General features: G+C 42.9%; 1 protein-coding gene across 1 annotated transcript in view; it reads right to left on the bottom strand.

Annotated features, from left to right (window-relative positions):
* LOC310791192 (A disintegrin and metalloproteinase with thrombospondin motifs 7-like) overlaps positions 1-21,317 on the bottom strand; it is a gene marked incomplete at both ends in the record, with an annotated part of 116,096 nt that overhangs the window by 57,164 nt on the left and 37,615 nt on the right. Inside the window, one exon of the mRNA XM_083652876.1 lies at positions 13,462-13,606. Coding sequence (XP_083509002.1) covers positions 13,462-13,606 — 145 coding nt within the window. The remainder of the gene's footprint in view (positions 1-13,461; positions 13,607-21,317) is intronic.

Below are 21,317 nucleotides of genomic sequence, written 5' to 3'. Positions count from 1 at the left end.
CATCATTTCAAGTAGAATGATACCACCCAAGCAAGAATATTTCAAGTGTTTCAAGTGCTTTACTGAAATATTTGGACCATATAATGATAATACAATTATCTCAACCTTAACACATTCAGTGCCAGCGACGCCATATGGCGTCATTAGAAATTTACCGTACAGTGCCAGCGACGCCAAATGGCGTCATAACTCGATTTTTTTTTTTTGACGGGGGGGTGTCGATCTATGCCTCTTACATCGCCTCTTACAATATTCAGAGGTATTGAATGTGTCTAACCTATTTTACAGAACCCTTAGGTGGCGACAGCGCTCTCCAGATGAGAGAACGTGGGTCCCTATTCTCCCACAGGCCTTCGGCGCTAAAACGGGCCTTAAACGCAAAAAAACGTGCCTTGCGCCTGTTTCGGGAAAATAGCAATAGGCTTTAGGCTGCCAAATGCGCTTTAGGCCGAATGGGCGTGGCGGAGTCCCTGAATGCGCCGAAGTGGGCGTGGCGGCGCTAAATACCGGCGTACTACTATCTTCCAGCCATCTTCCGACCTGGCCGACTTTTAGCGCTTTGCGCTTTTGAAAAGCTGGCCTAAAGCAGGATTCTGTGCACCGGGGACAGGAAAGTGAATGGAGAATACAATATATAGAAAAAAATACTTTAGAATACAATAGAATATAAGATTGCAACCCTTCTCAGGCTTTTTGGGTGAAGCTGTAATGCAGTTTCATAAATTTAGTTTAGGCTATCATAATAATCCCCATTTATGTGTAATATAGCTCTACGTTTTATTACCCCCCCCCCCCGAAATTAGCTAGGCTACTAATATTACTAATATTCCTAATTAATATGTATTATTATTTCATTCAGATAATTGACATTATAGGCATGTATATCGTTTAATGTGAGAGAAAGGGAGAGAGAAAGAAAAGAGAGAAAGAGATAAACTGGATAAACTGTTGTGTAGCGCTTCTTCAAACCCCACTCTTCATTACAGCTATTCATTACAGAATTGTCTGTTGTATTTATTTTTTCTGTGTGCAAAGCATAGAAAGTTATAATTATTTCCAAATGTTTCCCCCGTCTGTGGCAGCGGAGCTGTCCGAGGTGCTGAACAAGCGCAGCGCATAGACGGCCACCTGGGGCGGCTCACTCAGGCGGTCCAGGACTGGGCGCGGGCCGTCGGCGGGGTAATTCTCCTCCCCAAACAGTGCGCGATGGTACATTTGAACCTGAATGGATAGATGAATAAACAACTTAAGTAAAGAGTTGTTTTGTAGCTATTCAAAATGAATGGTGGACAGATATATCACCTGATTCGCCAGCACCATCTTCTCCTCAGCTGTGAATTTAGTGGATCGGTTTTGGTCTGCCATATTGATCACACTGCGCCAGCTGCTGCCAATCTGGCTTTTAAAGCCCCTCTGATTGATTACTGAATATTTTATTGAGAATGAACATATTTGTCAGAGCCTGTGGGCAGGGGGTGGGGGGGACGCATATATAGGCCAAATAAAATACTATTACTCAATAATAAAATCCTGTAAATTAAATAGAATTAAGTTATCAGATCCAGTAAAAGTGATAGGTGTCATTCAGAGGATGTTGCATCGTGCAGTGGGGGAGGAGAGATAAAACGATATCATTCTGGCCAAACTTTCATTTAATCTCATGACATCCAGCCATAGGCAATATTTTTTTCTATCAGATGCATTTAGAAATTATTTTCACTTTGGTCTTGCTATAGTGTAGCGTATTTACATGCTTGCAGTATTTTAACTGCAGTTAGATTGGTTTGAGAATCATTATAATATGGAATAATAGCCTATATATGGAGATAGACAGACCGGATGAAGGGAGGGGGGGGCGGCGGAGCCCTTGGCTTTGTCTGGTTTTACCGGATTTGTCCAGGAATTGGAGCTTAAAAGGCAAGCGTGTGTCTCTTCCCTGCAATTCTCCAATGAGCGGACAATGCATAATTTTACGCTTAAAAGGCGTGGTTATAATGGTTGAGGCTGAGTTTAGCGCCGATACCAAGATATCAAGTGCGCCTTTCCACGCCCACTGCTTTGCGCTGCTGCTGGCGTTCGGCCTAGAAACTGCGCCGCTGCAACGATAGAGCCCGTGGAGTGAAACACACAGAAGAAGTCATTGGGGGGAAGGAAATCGCATCGCATCCGTCCGTATGCAGCGGCTTCATTGAAGCAACGTTTAGCTGTGCCCCTGCAGCAGCCAATCTGCTATCACAATTGAGCACCTCGATGTCCGCTGCAACAGCCTCCGTGTCCGCTGCAACACATGATCAGCCGTGGATTTGTTATTATTCTCAACTCGAAGCATGGGAGCTGGTACACGCGGCTGTAAAAAAGCAGCATCTAGCGGACTTTTTCAGTGCTGAGCACAGGCAGATAAAACAGCAGAGCAGAGAGATACTCCTCCCACAACGGGGGGGGGGGGGGGAGGAGGGGGGGAGGTGGGCACGCAGAGCCAAGTACACAACACAGACCCAGACAGCAGGACAGGGTTGGCAAACGCAAGCCAGAATATCCGATGCCCACCAGCAGCAAAAGATCAGCAAGAAGCTGCAACCAGCAGCGCATGCAGGCGCCAGCGCTGCTGGTTTCAGCTAAAAATATTATTCTTCCAAACAAAATTCCCTTGCCTTCACTGTTTTATTGAAGGAAATTATTTTTGAGGTGTGACTACATCAGAAAATTAGCTTCAGAGTCAGTGATGTGCTTGAAATGTTTAATTTCACAAAAGGCTCATTATCTCAGCTCGTAGAAAAAAAGCTCTTTTTTTCGTTCAATCAAGCTATCTTCTCCGGCTCATAACTAAAGAACGGAAAATGGGATCAATAAACTTTTTTTTGCAGGTGATAGAAGAGAGTCTCATCGTTATTTGTGCGTGTTCAGTGTTTACATAGTAATTATTAAAGAAATTATATGACTGTTTTAAAATGCATTGCGGCCTATGTGGCACAGCAAGCAACCTTTTGCCCAAGGGCCGTGGCACTGAAAGTGTTAAAAGGTTACATATAGGTGCCAAAAAGCCATAAAATCACATCAAAGAACAAAGAAAAACAACAACTATAATTCAAGTTTAAACAGTAAGTGTGCAGCTGTAGCATTTATAAAAAAAAATTTTTTTTTTTTTTTTTTTTTTACTTTTCAACTGAGCATGCAGACAAATACGGGTGCAATGCATGCTTTTGCACCCCCGTAGAACCGGGCCTGCCAGGCCGCGAAGAAAAATGTGCCTTTTTTGCATGTTTGAATCGGTTTTAGCCATATTTAGTGGAATATCTCATTTTAAACACACCAATGTTATTGTCTATTGATTGAATTCCTCTCAGACTCACACCACTGACTTTATTAAATAAAGTCATTTTAACTCATTAAGTGCCATAGACGACCTAACTCGTCTTACATAATCCAACGCTTAAGTGCCAAGGACGGACTAACTCGTCTTACATAAAGATTTTTTTTTTTTGACAGTGGGACATCAATCAACCCCTTTTACATCTTCGAGTTAACTATTTGGAGCAAGAGCATGTGTGTAATCTATTTTACCGACCACTAAGTGGCGACAGAGACCGAGAGAAGTCACAGCCACGGGACCCAAAAGCCACAAAAGCAGCCGCCTCCCGCGGCACACAGAACGGACAGAGATCCCTTCCCCCCAGAGCCGCGCAGCAACGCGCGAACACACACACACACACACACACACACACACACACACACACACACACACACACACACACACACACCGCGGAAGCAAGCCATTCAAGGAAATGGCGACGCGATTTTACAGTATTCCATTTCAGACTCGTCTTGCCCGACAGGCAAGCAGGCAGGCAGGCACGCAGACAGACAGGCAGGCAGCACAACGCGCTTCTGACACGCCCGCTGAAGCCAGGAGGAAGGAGGAGAAGACACACGGAGGGAGGAGTTTGAATGAGAGGGGTGTTTCCTGTTGTTATGGAGGAAATTACTGTTCAAAACTATTGTTTAGAATGTCTGACGGTCTTACTGATGCCAAAAATGAATGGTTAAAGTGACTGTTTCACAAAAAGCCATTTATCTCTGAATAAATTTCCAGACGCTGAAACCATGCTGTACTCAACGGCTAATATCTACATAACTACTAACTCTGCAAACTAACTCTTTTAGACAGAGAAAGCACACATTCTATTAGTTATTTTTAGATGATTGATGTTCATGAATTCTTAACAGAAAAGAATCCTCGGCTGTTCTAAAATGAGCCAGAATCGTCAAAAACACCCCTGGCACAACTTACCTACAGGAATGAAAACATGGCTGGCATTCAATGTGTTAAGTCACAACTGTAAAATAGCTGATAGCCCCTATATCCAAAAACACAATTTGTCACTCATTGAGCCAAGTAATATTATGTCCAAGAAAGACTACAGTGAAGCCACTTTACAGACAAGCTTGTTCTGAAGAAGAAAAATAAAAACACAGGTTGCCAGCCAGGTGGCCTGGCCTGCAAAAAAAAAAAAAAAAAAAAAAAAAAAAAAAAATTTGATGGGCCCCCCTGACGAGTGGGCCCGTGGCGGCCGCACCCTCTGCCCCGGCGTACGCTCCGCTACTGCCCCCAACACCTGCTATGGAGATGCTAATTTGGCTGCACAGTTAGCAGTGAAATCTGGGTCGGAATCAGCAGCAGCAGGGCAGACTGTGGAGGAGGAGGAGGAGGAGGAGGAGGAGGAGGAGGAAGAGGAAATAATCATAATAAAATATGCCCCCCCCCCCGCCCCCACTCTCCAAAGCAGCAACTGAAAGGACTGAGAGGTTGACAGGCTGTTCACCTCCCCCTCCTGTTATTACCTCTCCCCTCCCTTCACATCAACACTCTGAACAGCACCAATAATGGACAGTAAGCAGTGAAAAGAGGGTCAGCAGCAGGGCAGACTGTGCAAAATCCAAAAATGTAAAAAGAAGGGACAATATTCAATATTGTGAAAAATATGGCGGCAAATATCACAATTTAGAACACGGCTCTCTCGAATACTCGATTCTGATTGGTCAATCAACAATATTCACCGGTCATTATTTCTCGACAACCGACCGCTGCTCTGCCACACCTGGATTAATCAGTTGGTAAGAGCATTATGTCCGCAGACGCTACTAATTAGGCCAACCAGTTGCAGCTGTGGTGTCTTGTGTGCCAATTACGAATGAAACCGCTTTGTGTTGAAAACGCTATTAAAAAATCTATTTGAATAATTATTTTTGTCAGATTATTGAATGATTTAGTTGTAGGCCGTGTTCTAAGCGGGATAATGTATACTGAGCCGGTGATTACTGGAAATAATGACCTTCAGGTGAATATTAAGCCCTCCGCTGCGCGTCGGGCAATCATTCACCTGTCGGTCATTATTTCCACAGTAATCACCGGCTCAGTATACATTATCCCTAAAGCTGGGCTCAGACTACAGGATTATGACAATCCTAGCCGATTTTGAAATCTGGCTGTGACACGCACTACAGGAGAATCTTCCCAGATTATCTTCCCTAGAATCTCAAACATGCACACACTACAAGATTTGTAAATGTGGCGCACCACGCACTACAGGATATTATTAAGATTATCGGCAGGATAATCACATTGATGCCCGGCCATACTCCGAACCTGTTTCGTTTTTGGGGTTCCAGCAGTGACCAAAGCGCTCCGCCCCCACCTCACCTCTCTCTCTTTCCTCATTTTCATGCCCGTCTCGCCAAACAAATGAATCTCACGGTAGTTAGCATGCGTGTAAACAACGCGAGTCTATTGTCTGTACAAGGGAGAACACAAACACATGCGCTACCAAAATATATTCCCCTGCTGCATGTCATGAGATCGGCAAAAGTTTGGATAGACTGGATTGCTTCCCGCAGCAGCAAAGCCTTTTTTCCCCACACTGCCTGATAAGACAGGTAGGAGATTACAGCCTCTGACTGGCAGGGGCTCAAAACTACGATATAACAACTTTTTATTCATTGGTCATTCATTGTGATATAAATTAGTGACATTTTCCCCCAAATACTCATGGTTCTGTGCTGTTGGTATTTGGTAGCCTATCTGATACCTGCAGTGCAGCGCATCAGAGCCGCGTCAATTAACGATAATGACGGGAGTCTCGCGCAGCAGCAGAATGATGTATTCGCGCAGATTTTCAGTCCTAAATATCAAACATGTTTGATATGATCGGGACGGCCCCGATGAGGCTTTGAGCAGATCGGGGAGAGTTAAGATTGGATCTGCAAACAGCTCACACTACAAGATAATCGGTGCCGAAAGTCGGGCCCGACCAAGCTTGGCAAGCTGCCAGGCCAGATTTCTCCTCCGATTCTCGGGAGGGGTGAATCGGGCATAAATCGGCCCGAAAATCCTGTAGTGTGAGCCAGCCTTTACTTAGAACACGGCTCTCTTGAATACTCGATTCTGATTGGTCAATCAACAAGATTCACCGGTCATTATTTCTCCACAACCGACCGCTGCTCTGCCACACCTGGATTAATCAGTTGATAAGAGCATTTTGTCTGCAGACACTACTAATTAGGCCAACCAGTTGCAGCTGGTGTCTTGTGTGCCAATTACGAATGAAACCGCTTTGTCGTTGAAAACGCTATTAAAAAATCTATTTGAATAATTATTTTTGTCAGATTATTGAATGATTTAGTTGTAGGCCGTGTTCTAAGCGGGATAATGTATATTGAGGCGGTGATTACTGGGAAATAATGACCTTCAGGTGATTATTTCCCCCGTAATCACCGCCTCAATATACATTATCCCTTACATATTCGCTATTATCGTAAAAGCCTAGTGTGGTTCCACTTGAATTTAACGACAAAAAGAACACATAGGTATTCATAGTATTCCCATGATGTCACAAGCCTTTTTCCTACCAATATGGCGCTACAATACACACAGCTTATTGTCTGTAAGTGTCACTTGATTGTAATCACCTGTTAATTGATCACAATCACCTGTTTCCCTACCAAGATGGCCGTGTGGTGATGTAACAGAATACTCTCAATTGATGGATGACAAAAAATCCATATGCAGGGCCTAATCTTGCTCTCTTTGATAAGACTTGCATTTTCTTTTTTCAGACTAGCTCAGTCTAACCCTCAAGGCTTTTCATGGGGCAGAGATATCAACACTAATTATTGGCATTCCATCTTCTGAGTGAATGCATATCACTGCCTGTGACATGTCTGCCTCGGGCAATCATAACTTCATTCTCATTTTTCACCCCATTATGCATTTAGCTCCACAGCAGCAGGGCTGCTATTTGTAAGACTTCAAACATTTCCTGTATGTAAAACACACGCTTCATGTAAATCAGGGAAGAAATTGGTAGTGGACATGGTATGTAACTGACCTGAAATTAGTTATTTGGGGCATACGTTGATGTCAGCTATAAAGTACATTCCGGCTACAATCCCAACACATTCCCTTGGGTTACATCTAAAGCACAATGGAACCAAGTTCTTAATTAATTAATTAATTTGTTTATTTATTATTATTTTTGTAAAAATCTGGGTAAATATGTGTAACTAACTGTATGACTGTGTCAAATGTTAACCTACGTGGGGGGAGGGGGGACTAAATTTGATCCACTGTGACTACAGCACAATAATCAATCTGGTACTGCTATATCGTGCATTCCTTTTTAACTAGGAACTGGTAATCTTACGGTTCAAAGGTCGTGAGCTGGGACGGTGACGTCACCAGAGCTGGCATTTCCCATTCCAAACTCGTAGGAGCCTCAGCAGCCCCGGCCACAAAAATCCAAGATTACAACAGTAGTTATAATCGTAGTAAATGTTGTTCATTAGCACTTCTGTCTTGTTTGTGTCTCATTAAATCAGCTGTACACACAGCAGCACTGCCTAACTTCTATCTGTGTGGACATGTTGCTGCAGTGTTTGTATGCGCAAAATGCCTTGTTATCAACTGTTATTGCTAACAATGGCTAGCCTGGCTAGCGACTGGATCTGACCAGTGAACAGTGAACTTCCCAGCTCCAGTTTTCTGCAAATGGAACGCTAACAAAACGGATGTGACGTCATTTAGCCTCCACAAACCCAGTTATTTTTGCGATAAAGGAACCATAGATACTGGCATGAAGTAATGAATTGTGGAGCTCCTAAAGTCTCTCTGGAGGTTAGGATGAGAATGATAAAAAAAAAAAATCTATATTTCCTGCACTGCTTTCTGTGTGAAGACTGATAAAAGCCAAAAGGCCAACTGCAGCGTTTATCAGTTGGAGTTTGCTGGCAGATTAGAAAGAGGGGCTTGACCCGCTGTTGTTGCTCTTGCTTGACATTTGTGATGAATCGGCTCCACGCATGAAATGGAAATGTCACTTCTTCACACTCCACAACAGGCAATTTGTGAGGTTCTAGTAAGAAGAGCACATTGGTTTATTGTAGTTTAGAACACGGCTCTCTTGAATACTCGATTCTGATTGGTCAATCAACAATATTCACCGGTCATTATTTCTCGACAACCGACCGCTGCTCTGCCACACCTGGATTAATCAGTTGATAAGAGCTTTTTGTCAGCAAACACTACTAATTAGGCCAACCAGTTGCAGCTGTGGTGTCTTGTGTGCCAATTACGAATGAAACCGCTTTGTCGTTGAAAACGCTATTAAAAAATCTATTTGAATAATTATTTTTGTCAGATTATTGAATGATTTAGTTGTAGGCCGTGTTCTAAGCGGGATAATGTATATTGAGGCAGTGATTACTGGGAAATAATGACCTTCAGGTGATGATTAAGCCCTCCGCTGGCGCGTCGGGCTCAATCATCACCTGTCGGTCATTATTTCCCCCGTAATCACCGCCTCAATATACATTATCCCTTACGTAAAACTCTACAACAAGAGTGTGTACTACTGTATAGTGTTTGTGTGCGTGTGTATGTATGTGTGCAGCCAAGTAAGTGTGAGTGTGTGTGTGTGTGAGAGAGAGAGAGAGAGAGAGAGAGAGAGAACGAGACATGGGAGTGGATGGGATTCTTTTTCTGAAGTGTCGGTTAATTATTGATGATTGATTTCTTGATACATGCTTTAGCAAAATTGTTTGTGAACAGTCAGGCCTGTAAAGCGAATTGAATTTAAATAATAATATAATAATATAATAATATATAATAATAATAATAATAATAATAATAATAATAATAATAATAATAATAATAATAGCAATAATAATGACAACAACAACAACAACAATAATAACAATAATAATAATAATAATAATAATAATAATAAAATACATGTATGTGTTATGGTAAATGTTGAAAATCAGCAAATCATCGCTGTTTTTAACCCAGTGTGGGTGGGAAACAAGCTCATGGGAATCTGTGACTGGATTACATGTCCATGAATTTGTCTTTTCAAAATGATCGACAGTGCTGTAAATCTGCTTGCATGCCAGAGCTGTCTGTCTTCATTGTAAATCTGTGTGCATGCCAGAGCTGTCTGTCTGCCTTGGTGGGCTGCTTGTAAACCGCTGCACGTGCGCGGGGTAGCAAATGGAATTTATAGAGAACCTTGGAGAAACAATGTCGCTGGTGGAAAAATGTGTGTGTGTGTGTGTGTGTGTGTGTGTGTGTGTGTGTGTGTGTGTGTGTGTGTGGTCTCCACACACCCCTCCTCTTTCACTCTCATTGTATATTCTCTATACATTTCTCTGTCCCTGACCATGACATACTGTACAGCTGCTTTCCATTCCTTACAGGGCATCAAGGGAGTCCCTTTGTGTTGAAACAAACTCAGATGAAAAAAGAAAAAAAGAAAAGAAAAGATTTTTTTTTTTTTTTACACAGTCTTCACCATATCAAGGTCAAACAGCATTGTGGGAGTTGGAGTTGAGCTGTCACCTAGATTGAGTGAACGCTGTGTTAGTACTTCACCAGTGAGGTGAGATGCATTCTCGACAGATTACCGCTTGCACCGTTTTAACACTCAGTGGGCACAGTGTGGCACGCCTGTGCAGCGGAAGCAGAAGACAATCAGGCACAATTTATTTTCCGATGGGAGACTAGAACACTAATCGGTTATTTGCGTCTCCCCGCTCATTTGCATGCGCTACTTTAGTAAAAGCGCTGGCCGTACAATTTTCACTGTACTTGCTTTTGTGCTGCGCCTGGAATGTTAGTAGATCCATGTTCATGTTCATTTTGATTTGAGACAAGCTCACTTCTGACGATCAATAAAGCCTATGTTGTAAGGAAATATGAAACACACAGAAATTAAAACAGCAATTCCTACGAATGCAACTTTGAGAGGTTTTATCCAAAGCCGTGTAAGAAGAGTTGCGACGTCTCCATTCACTCCGATGGACCAGTTTTTTTTACTCTCAAGAGTTCCAGGAAGTAAAGTCCTGGATTAAGCAGCACTGTCGAGTTGCAGCAAAATAGACCGTTTGTGTTGTACTTTGAAAGTTTTTTTGCTTTTTCTTGAATCAAATTGTACATTATCAGCTTTATTTTAGCATGCAAAAGTAGCATAATAATAATAATAATAATACATTTATCTTATATGGAGCTTTTCTAAATACTCAAAGTCGCTTTACAGAAAACACAGAAATAAATACTTTAATTTGGAAACATTCATGAAAGGTGGGGACAGTAGGTAGAGTGGAGTGAGGTTAGGAGGAGAAGGCGAGGTTGAAGAGGTGGGTCTTGAGGGCCTGTTTGAAGGATGTTATGGACTGAGATTGACGGATGTGGCTGGGGAGAGTGTTCCAGAGGGTGGGTGCGGCAACTGAGAAGGCCCTGTCGTCTGTCTGCCATGCAGACCCATTCCTGGCTGTTCATTGGCTAATAGAGTCTCGCTTTTTGGTCCTCCGCTGACGCCACTCTCTCTCTAGAGGACACTAGTTTTATCTGTCTCCATGATTCCTGATATTTTTTGTGTTGAAAGGGGCTGAGAATGTAGCTGTCTCCTTTGCTGAGTTGCACGCAGAGAATTCAAGAGACTTACACAACTAGACTGTAAGCAAACAACATGTGGAGCTCCTCAGAGTTTGCCAAAGATGTACTGTACATTCAAACAGTGAAGTTAAGAAAAGGCTCGGGCCCGACCGATACTGGATTTTGGAGGCCGATGCCGATACCGATATTAGGAAGTAAAAAAATTCCGATATCGATATATCGGCCGATATTCTTATATTATATAATACACATTATATTACACAATTCTTTTGCAATGATCCGTCAAATATCAAACACTTGACAAAGATATGACTTGACATGACTTGAGATATGTAATGTAGGGAGGATATTTTACAGCTTATCAATAAACTTTATTGTCCAAAATGACATCAATGCAATGAAACAGTAAACCGAACTCGGAATTTAATAATTATAAATAACTAGAAATACAAAAACACAAACAGAACAAATATAAAATATAATTTGAGTTAAGAAAAAAGATCAAATATACACGACATGGTGTCTATAACTTAAAAAATACAAAATAAAAAAATATCGGCATATCGGGCCAACATATCGGCCGATACAGATATATCGGCCGATAATATCGGTGGAGCGATATATCGGTCGGGCTCTAGAGAAGGCCTTTTATTTCACTCCTATTTGACTTCTTTCTAAACCTTTCTGTAATGATGATCTTTGACAAATCCCAAATGAGTGGGCGAGACCTTTTACAATAATCTAGATCGCGAGTCAAAAGAACACACACACAAGCCTTCTGCAAGTTAACACTGTCCAAACACAACAACCACCACTCAGCAGGGCTTCAGTATCAGAGCCAAGCAAATAAAGGATGTTATATAGGATGTTGCGACAGCTTAAAATGTTGAACTACTATATACAGTAAATGTGAATGTAAAATGTAAACTATTCCAAAAGTTTGTTTGTCACATCCAACATGCCATTCCCTCTATGATGTCACATGATGATATCATTGAGTTGTTTTGATTGAAAAGAAGCAGCCTGGAGCCGCCGCCTCTCTAAGCTCACCATCCACAGGGTGAAGGATGTGTCATTCGCTTTGATGAAGACTAAAACGGAAACTGTGCATTTAGAAATCTCCGTTTCAGAGGGTTTGTCTTCCTTTTGTGAGTGCCAGCTCCCTTTGACTTTATTTGAATTTGTATTAATTTTTTGCTCTATGATTATGTGAGTGACTATGCCTCATGCCCTATGACATCACTGATGACGTCATAGGATTGTGGATGTGGATTGTGTTCGTGCGGGGCGGTGAGCTGGAGTGAGAGTATCGGGACAGAATGTAGGGAAACAGTGGATGGATAACTCCAGAAGGAGGCGGTAATGCAACATAAAGGATGCCAACTGCCATAAAACACCACAGAAGAAGAAGAAGTGTTTGTGTGGGTCTGAATCCACCCTATATCCCTATATACAGTAGCCTACAGACTACTGTATCATAACATACCATGATTGTCCAGTAGCCTACAGACTTATTGTATCATAACAACATACTATGATGTCCAGTAACCTACAGACTATTGTTTCATAACATACTATGATGCCCTGTAGCCTACAGACTATTGTATCATAACATACTATGATGTCCAGTAGCCTACAGACTTATTGTATCATAAGAACATACTATGATGTCCAGTAGCCTACAGACTATTGTATCATAACATACTATGATGTCCAGTAGCCTACAGACTTATTGTATCATAACAACATACTATGATGTCTAGTAGCCTACAGACTATTGTATCATAACATACTATGATGTCCAGTAGCCTACAGACTTATTGTATCATAACAACATACTATGATGTCTAGTAGCCTACAGACTATTGTATCATAACATACTATGATGTCCAGTAGCCTACAGACTTATTGTATCATAACAACATACTATGATGTCTAGTAGCCTACAGACTATTGTATCATAACATACTATGATGTCCAGTAGCCTACAGACTTATTGTATCATAACAACATACTATGATGCCCTGTAGCCTACAGACTATTGTATCATAACATACTATGATGTCCAGTAGCCTACAGACTTATTGTATCATAAGAACATACTATGATGTCCAGTAGCCTACAGACTATTGTATCATAACATACTATGATGTCCAGTAGCCTACAGACTATTGTATCATAACATACTATGATGTCCAGTAGCCTACAGACTATTGTATCATAACATACTATGACGTCCAGTAGCCTACAGACTATTGTATCATAAGAACATACTATGATGTCCAGTAGCCTACAGACTATTGTATCATAACATACTATGACGTCCAGTAGCCTACAGACTATTGTATCATAACATACTATGACGCCCTGTAGCCTACAGACTATTGTATCATAACATACTATGATGTCCAGTAGCCTACAGACTATTGTATCATAACGTACTATGTCGTCCAGTAGCCTACAGACTGCTGTGGTAGGCTATCTCTGAGTGTGTTTGTGGTTGCAGAGATTCTTACGTCCACGTCGTCGCAGAGCAGGGAGCCTGAGCCGTACTGCAGGCGGCACTGATGGGCAGCGCTGTACAGCACCCCGGGGGGCATGGAGCTCAGAGACAGCTGGTCCTTCACCGGGGCGTCATCCAGGCACCAGCCCCACCCGCGACTGATGGAGGGGAGGGGAGAAAATACAGGTGTGCACAGATTTAAACAAACAAAAAAAGTCACTCTCACTGCAAAAACGAATAAACTTATTTTATCTTGTACACAGACTTATCAAGCTTATTTCATTTGGTGTGTGTGTGAATTTGATCGTTTCTTGTTTCAAGATGTTCTTCACTGTTTTATGATGGTTTTCTGGTCATATTGGTACGTATCAAATAAAATGCATAGAAACAAGTAAGATTAACTAATTAATTACTTTAACTAAAAATATAATGAAATAAGCTTGATACTGTAGGTCTGAAGACAAATCGGCCTATTGCTGCATGCTTTAGTTGAGTAGTAGAGAAATATGTACAGTAATTTAGAAACCTCTTAACCTCTTAAAATTCACGAGTATACATTATTTTACTGTCAAATATGATATCGTCGACTCCGGAGGGTTAAGCATGAGACATGGTCATGAATTATTTGTTTTGATTATTTTAACAAATATCGTCAGTCATATTAGAGTTGAGTGAGAAAAAGTAAGACCAATCCAATCTAACCCAGATAGCAGCAAAATAGGGCCAACCTAATTTGAATGACCACCGCTCCTGTCCAGCCCATGGAGGAGGACGAGCCAGGATGGGAAAAACGCGGAGGACAAATTTCAACTTCAAAATTTCAAAACCGCCTATGAGGCACTGATGAGTTCTTATCAAAGTCTTTCACTATAGCTTTCTATGTACTGTATCATACTCGCCTACTGTAGGTAAGTTCATAATAACTCTGAAAGCAGAACATAATTAAGTGCTACTTGATAAAAAATCATATTGTCTAAACGTGAAGAGAACTTGTGAAAATAACTGAAAGAGAATCTAATTAGGAAGAGCTCAAAGAGAGGCTCTCCAGCCAAAGCCTGGGGAAGAATGAGAAGAAGGCTGAAACGACAGAGATATTGCACGCCTTCACAATGAATGTACATCCTAGTAACCTGGAATGGCTGAAGATAATGTTCTCAATGAATGCAGGAATTATTAAATAGTAGCCTTTGGAGCAGCCAGAAAATTCTGCCAACATTTACATCACAAAAGATTTGATGAGATCATCAAGAGTCTGCAGTGATTAAATAAATGTGATGTGAATTTCAATCATATTCATGATCTTATACTAAAAGTTGAAATAACTCCCTTGTCCATCTCAATGTAAATACAGTAATATTGACATTTCAATTGAAAGAAGACTGACTAATATAGACGTAACATTCTTCACCAAGAAGAGTGTGACATCACAGGAAGGAATAGGCCATTTTAGTCAGGCCTTGCTCACAGAGTTGGCATGCAGCCTCTCTCGCTCTCTCTCCCCCCAGAGGGGTTTCCTCCTTCATGGCTGATTTACAACTCAGCACACCTGTGTGCTGCTCCAGAGTTCACTGGCTGAGTTCAAACTGTGCTCACCTGTGGGCTGCACCACTCTGGAGCTCTCCGTGGTGCTGCACCTGTGTTGAGGAATTTGGGCCACTAATTAGTCATTTTGGCCCATTTAAGGGCTCATTATACTCGAGCAAGGCTCCGCGAGGCGGAGCTCCGCGAGTCACGTGCCGACCTCGCGCTGGGGCAAATGCTTTTATACTCAGAAGTGATCAGCCAAGTGATCAGCATGTTACATTGTACAATGGTAAACAGTGAGAACAGCCCGTGAAAAGTCATAATGAAACACTATTATGTGCAGTACTGAGTGCGCTTTCACTCTCAAACGACCGTACATCAGCACATGAATGAATCACCAAACTTGTTTTTACTGAATAGCCGTTTCAGTTCTCAGCCCTGATAGCCTACTCTGTGCTGCTTTTAATCTCTCTCAACCATGCTCTCAACACAACACATTTACTTGGTGAAATGACTAAAAACGAACAGTTGCAAATCAAAGTTCAGCCTACCACATGGGTCAAGAAATGTGGTGAAAACACAGCTCAGTGTTCAGGGCTCAGTGGCTCGAAAGCGGGCATGTTTGGAGAGAAGCCGTGCGGAGGTCGCGCTGCTAGAAAAATCTTCAGGTACGCGGTGGGCGGCCTACAGAGGTCGCGCCCAATACATTGACGTCATTTGACGCTTGCGCCCCTGGCTCCTCCCCCGCGCCCTTCGCGGCACAGCGAGTATAAAACGAGCTTTAGTCAGCCCTAATTACCTAACTAGGGAGCGTTAGGTCACCCGCAGGGGTGCTCTTTAGACTTCCTGAAAGATTCCGCCCGATCGCACAACACACACACACACACACACACACACACACACACACACACACACACACACACACACACACACACACACACACACACACACACACACACACTCTTATTATAGGATTCTGTTACATCACTGCACGGCCATCTTGGTAGGAAAATAACAGCCAGTGATTGTAATAAATCAGCAGGTGATTGCATGTGACATCATGGGAATACTATGAATTAATTCATGAATTAGAACAATTTTGAAAGGAAAATGTTTAACTGTAACCTATGTAACTTCACGTGCAAAAAGTCAAGGGAGGTGAATAGCTCTCAGTCTCTCATACAAAGAAAGGAATGGATATCAGATGGTAGTTTATTTTTCCGAGGGAGTGGGCAGTGTTTGTGTGCCTAGTGCCAACATGTGCTACGCTAACAGCTGTCTGACCTACATAGGCTTCCTGCTTTGCTGTGTCTTTAAAGATATGCTGGCCGCTTGTCAAGCACCGATCAAAACAATCATTTGTTTGAGGTGACATCACGTTGACTGTTCAACAGCAGCGGCAATTAAAATGTTCTCCATGAGTGCCTCTGGACAGCATGCAGAACGCAGGCTCAGAGGGCATTCACACAGGCTGCAAACTGCAGCCTTTTGGTGAAGCCGGGCCTTGTTGGAAAACATATCCACCTTATTTCTAGCTGCCATGATGCCTGATGGGTGCTTCTTCCGCTTCCGGTGTAATAGACTGTTTTACAGTCTGTGGCAGTGATACTCAACATGCGGCCCGCGGGCGCCCCCTGTGTGGCCCGCGATGGAATTGCAAAAAAAAAACATGCAACATGCAAGATACCCGCTGAATAAGTGTCCAAATCTTCATGTCATTCTGGCCAATACTCCACTTCTGTTATAGCATTTCAGTCTGGAATATGGAATATCTTTCAATAATCTATGATTTAGCTGCTAAATTGTCAAATACTGCCGTCTGCTCGCTACCCAGGCACTTATGTATGTACTTAACCTAACTAACTATCCGGTGTGCACAACATTGTCAGACTAAACTCCGGCTGACACCCCAAAAACCTACAATCCGCTACAGAAAAATGTATTATTGTTTGCTTATTAACTGGCCCCTGGTCTTCTATCATTTCACGAAAGTGGCCCCCAGGCAAAGCAAGTTGAGTATCCCTGGTCTATGGTTTTAACTTGACCAAAAAAAACGTCTATGAAGATTTTACAGCAGAGCCATTCTGCTCTACAGCCGTGTCGTTCGGGTGCCGGGATAACGTAATGCATTGTGGGTAGTCGGCTACTGTGGCTAATGTTAACAGCTAGCGTAATAGTTACTTTACATGGCAGTAAAACGCCACTGAATGACCAAATTGATTTAACTTTGAACCATTTCGAGTAACACTGTTTCCATACGGACCCCCGGCGTTGGTTAGTTGTTTATAACGTGACTATATTTATAACTTTTATAACGTACTCCAGTTTCCGGTTTATAATTCGGGTCTGCAGCCAGAGTATAACAAAGGAAATGGTAAGCTGCGACGTTAAACCGGACCTTGTACCCACAATTGTTTTTTACAGTGGGGCATTCAAAAATAAGGTGGATAGATTCTGTCACATCAGAACTAAAGCCCAATTTATGCTTCGTCTGCCGACACTTTTGAAACGGTCGCCGACAGAAATGAGGACTTGAGTCGACACTTTCAAGTGTCGGCGAGCAGTGTCTGCTACCTGGTGAAATGTCTAGTGTTGCCGACTACGTCATAGTGTCGCGCAAGTCTGATTGGCTATATAGACGGAACAGGCATGACTTCCTTGTTTTGGTTTTCACTAGATTGAAATTAATGAACGTGTCCCCGCTATTTTTATCAGCCTGTCCTTGATGTATGACTTTGTGAAAATCACAAAGAACATTGTGCGTTTCCCAGAGAGAGAGGAGGTGAGTTGTGTGGTTGTGTGTCGTTTATATGCGGCTGCAGCCAAGTACGTTACATCTTGCCTCCGAGGTGGTTTCACTGTGCATTTAGCATTTTCTCTTGGCTGTCAGCATTTTATAGCGTTCGGGTGTCACGTGACCGTTGAACCGAGGCGAACGTTCACCGAAGTATAAATGCAACACCATGAGCGACGCTTTCTTTTTCGTCTGCGACCGTGTGCCGAGCGACACTTTATAATAAGTATAAATTGAGCTTAACTCGCGATCAATACACGGATTGTGTTTGCATCGACACATCTTTGAGGGTAAACCCCCGCATTCTCCAGCGGTAGGGCGTTAACTGTGTTCGCAACTTCCTTCCAGGCCTCCTCCTCGCTGCAGCAATTAAGCACAGGAGAAGGTCGTCTGGGGGCTTTCTGCAACCTGCCCGGCCCCGCTGTGCCCTTTGAGGAATTCTCCTCTGGACACTCAAGGGTGCCTCTGTCTGTGTGCAAAACCCATCTGTGCTGATAAGATCTCAAGCACTCAGCTTCACCCTGACCTTCTGCATTCCACATAAAGAAACACCTACGGACCCGACCGCTCAACACAGCCGGGGCGGCACACAACAAACCCCCACGGGCCACAATGGACGCCTTGTACTGCAATCAGTGACGGAGAGACACACGAGAGAGAGAGAGAGAGAGAGAGTGAGAGAGACAGAGAGAGAGAGAGAGAGTGAGAGAGAGAGAGAGAGAGACAGAGAGAGAGAGAGTGAGAGATACAGAGTGTGAGAGAGAGAGAGACACAGAGACAGAGAGAGAGAGAGAGACAGAGAGAGTGAGAGAGAGAGAGAGAGAGACAGAGAGAGAGAGAGACAGAGAGAGAGAGATAGAGGACAGAGAGAGAGAGAGACAGAGTGAGACAGAGAGAGAGAGAGAGAGAGACAGAGTGAGAGAGACAGAGAGAGACAGAGAGAGACAGAGAGAGAGAGAGAGACAGAGAGAGAGACAGAGAGAGAGACAGAGAGAGAGAGAGACAGAGAGAGAGCAGAGGGGCAGAAAGCTGAGGTGCTCGTTAGAGGAGGCCATTACATTTTGCCACAGGAATGAGATGAATAGGGATCGGGGGTGAGAACAGCAATGTTGCATAATATGAAATAAGTAAATACACTTACAAAAAATATAAAATATTATTATTATAAAAATTGTAGATGTATTTTCTTTCCTAGTAACATGTATTTGCTATGTTTAGAGTGTTACATGTATGTAACACTCTAAACACAGCAAATACATAGTAAAGAAAATTTTAGATGTATTTTCTTTACTAGTAACATGTATTTGCTATGTTTAGAGTGTTACATGTATGTAACACTCTAACCACAGCAAATACATAGTAAAGAAAATTTTAGATGTATTTTCTTTACTAGTAACATGTATTTGCTATGTTTTAGAGTGTTACATGTATACATAATACTCAATTTGTCTACGGTATATATATTATTTTTTGTAACTGTATTTTCCTCTTATCTGTGTACGCACATCTATACCTGGTAACTCAGATCAAATTATTGAATGTAGTTCCGGTTTTGTTTGTATTTATACGTCATTTCCGCCTAGCGCAACACAACGCTGACGAAGGCTGCTTGCTGAAACGCGTACGTTGTTTGCTCTGTGGTACTAACCCACATTAAATGCTAAAAGGACATTCTGGATTATTTTTTCCTCTTTCAGTTTGTTTGTTTGTTTGCCTGGTGGTGTCTGCTGGAGGGAGAGGGTTGAAGAAAGGCAGATGGAAAGAGAGAGGAGAGAGAGAAGGGGGGAGGGACAGGAAGAGAGGAAGAGACAGAAAAGGAGAGAAGGGAGGAGGGGTGGGGAGACTATGAAACAACAGCTGAGAGAGAAGGGCACTCAAATAAATGTTCACCAACACAGGATTACTTACCACTTCAGTTAACTTCACCACAAATGTAAACTTACAGACAAGACATGACAAGCGAGATATGACCTGTGTGTGTAAAGCTGCGTTCACACCGACCTATTAAAGTTTTTCGCTGGCATCGAGTTTACATACAAAGTCAATGCAAACGAGCGATTGAGCGTATATTCGCCCGGGAGAAGAATCGCTGGGCGTCCGAGCGACAGAGACAGAGCGATAGGGAGAAAGTTCGCTCGTCGCCCCAGATGAAATATCCCAACTCGAGCAAAATTACGCTGGCATCAGTCGCTCGCTGTTCAACGCTGATTGGCTGCCGTGTGAGAGCGAGTCAAGGATCACACTGGCTTGGAACAAACCGCTGGTTTATTGTGTGGCAACAAACCACATTGACAGCTGATTGACAGGCTGACAGCTGACATGAAGTGAAGTCTGTACTACCGGTATGGAGCTCGCGTTAGGAGCACGCTGATAGGCTTAGCTTGTAAACAACTACGGTGGCTCGTAGTGGACAAACATCATGACATTGCGTAACGTTATAGCCCCCAGATGTCCGTCAATTATTGTGCCTGTTGACGAGCGATTTAAACAGAGCGACAGAGCGATTCCAAAGGGTTGAATCGAGCGACAGAGAGAAAAATAAATATCTCGGTGTGAACACAGCTTTAGCAGGATTATGGCAAAAACCACTGGGCCCATTTTCACGAAACTTTGTGGAAGGGTGTACAGGTAGCATGGGCCGAGGAAGAACCCCTTACATTTTGGAGCGGTTCTGATCCGACTCACAAAAGTTGCACATCATAGCAGACTGCACTATTGGCCTTGGCGAGTGTCCTTCTAGTTAAGAAAGACAAATGATTTCTCAGTGATCTTTGCTCTCGCACTCGCGCACAAAAGTTAACTATAAACTTGTCTGAGGGTGTATTTTTTTCCAAGCTCTTCCCCTTTTCAGTCATCCTCAGGTGTAATGAATGTATACAGTGCTATTATACATCTATCAAAATATGAGACACATCATATTTAGTGATTCCTGGTGAAACATTCATGAGGAAATGACAGCAATAAAAAATACAAAGTAGGAGGTTCTGACATACAGAATCGGAGTATTTTCTACCGACATAATTAAAATTCCCTCTGATCTACTTCAGTTGCAGATTAATTATCAAAATACCTGGGACTTTCCTCAGTTCCATTTCATCCTATAAGATACATACATGAATAAATAAATGTATCACAGCACTTGTGACATTTATATATAATAACTAGGAATCGAGTTCGAGAATCGAGCTTAACCGCTGTGCGGGCTCGCTATCGCCTATCCTGCAGCTCGTCGAGCTGGCCCCGCTGCGCGGCCTTGCCCGCAGCTCGGCTGCTCTGTGGCCTTGCCTGCCAAATTGGCGCGCACACAATGTCTCCCTCTCTCTCTCCCTCAGTCTCTCCCCCCTCTCTCTCCCTCTCCCTCTCCCCCTCCTCTCTCTCCCTCTCCCTCAGTCTCTCTTCCCCTCTCTCTCCCTCTCCCTCAGTCTCTCTCCCTCTCCTCTCTCTCCCTCTCCCTCAGTCTCTCTTCCCCTCTCCTCTCTCTCCCTCAGTCTCTCTCCCCCTCTCCTCTCTCTCACTCAGTCTCTCGTGAGCCTCAGTCTCTCTCGTGAGCC

Source organism: Poromitra crassiceps (genome assembly GCF_964638095.1).
Source record: "Poromitra crassiceps genome assembly, chromosome: 16".
NCBI classification, from domain to species: domain Eukaryota; kingdom Metazoa; phylum Chordata; class Actinopteri; order Beryciformes; family Melamphaidae; genus Poromitra; species Poromitra crassiceps.
This window is presented reverse-complemented; position numbering and strand designations above follow the sequence as displayed.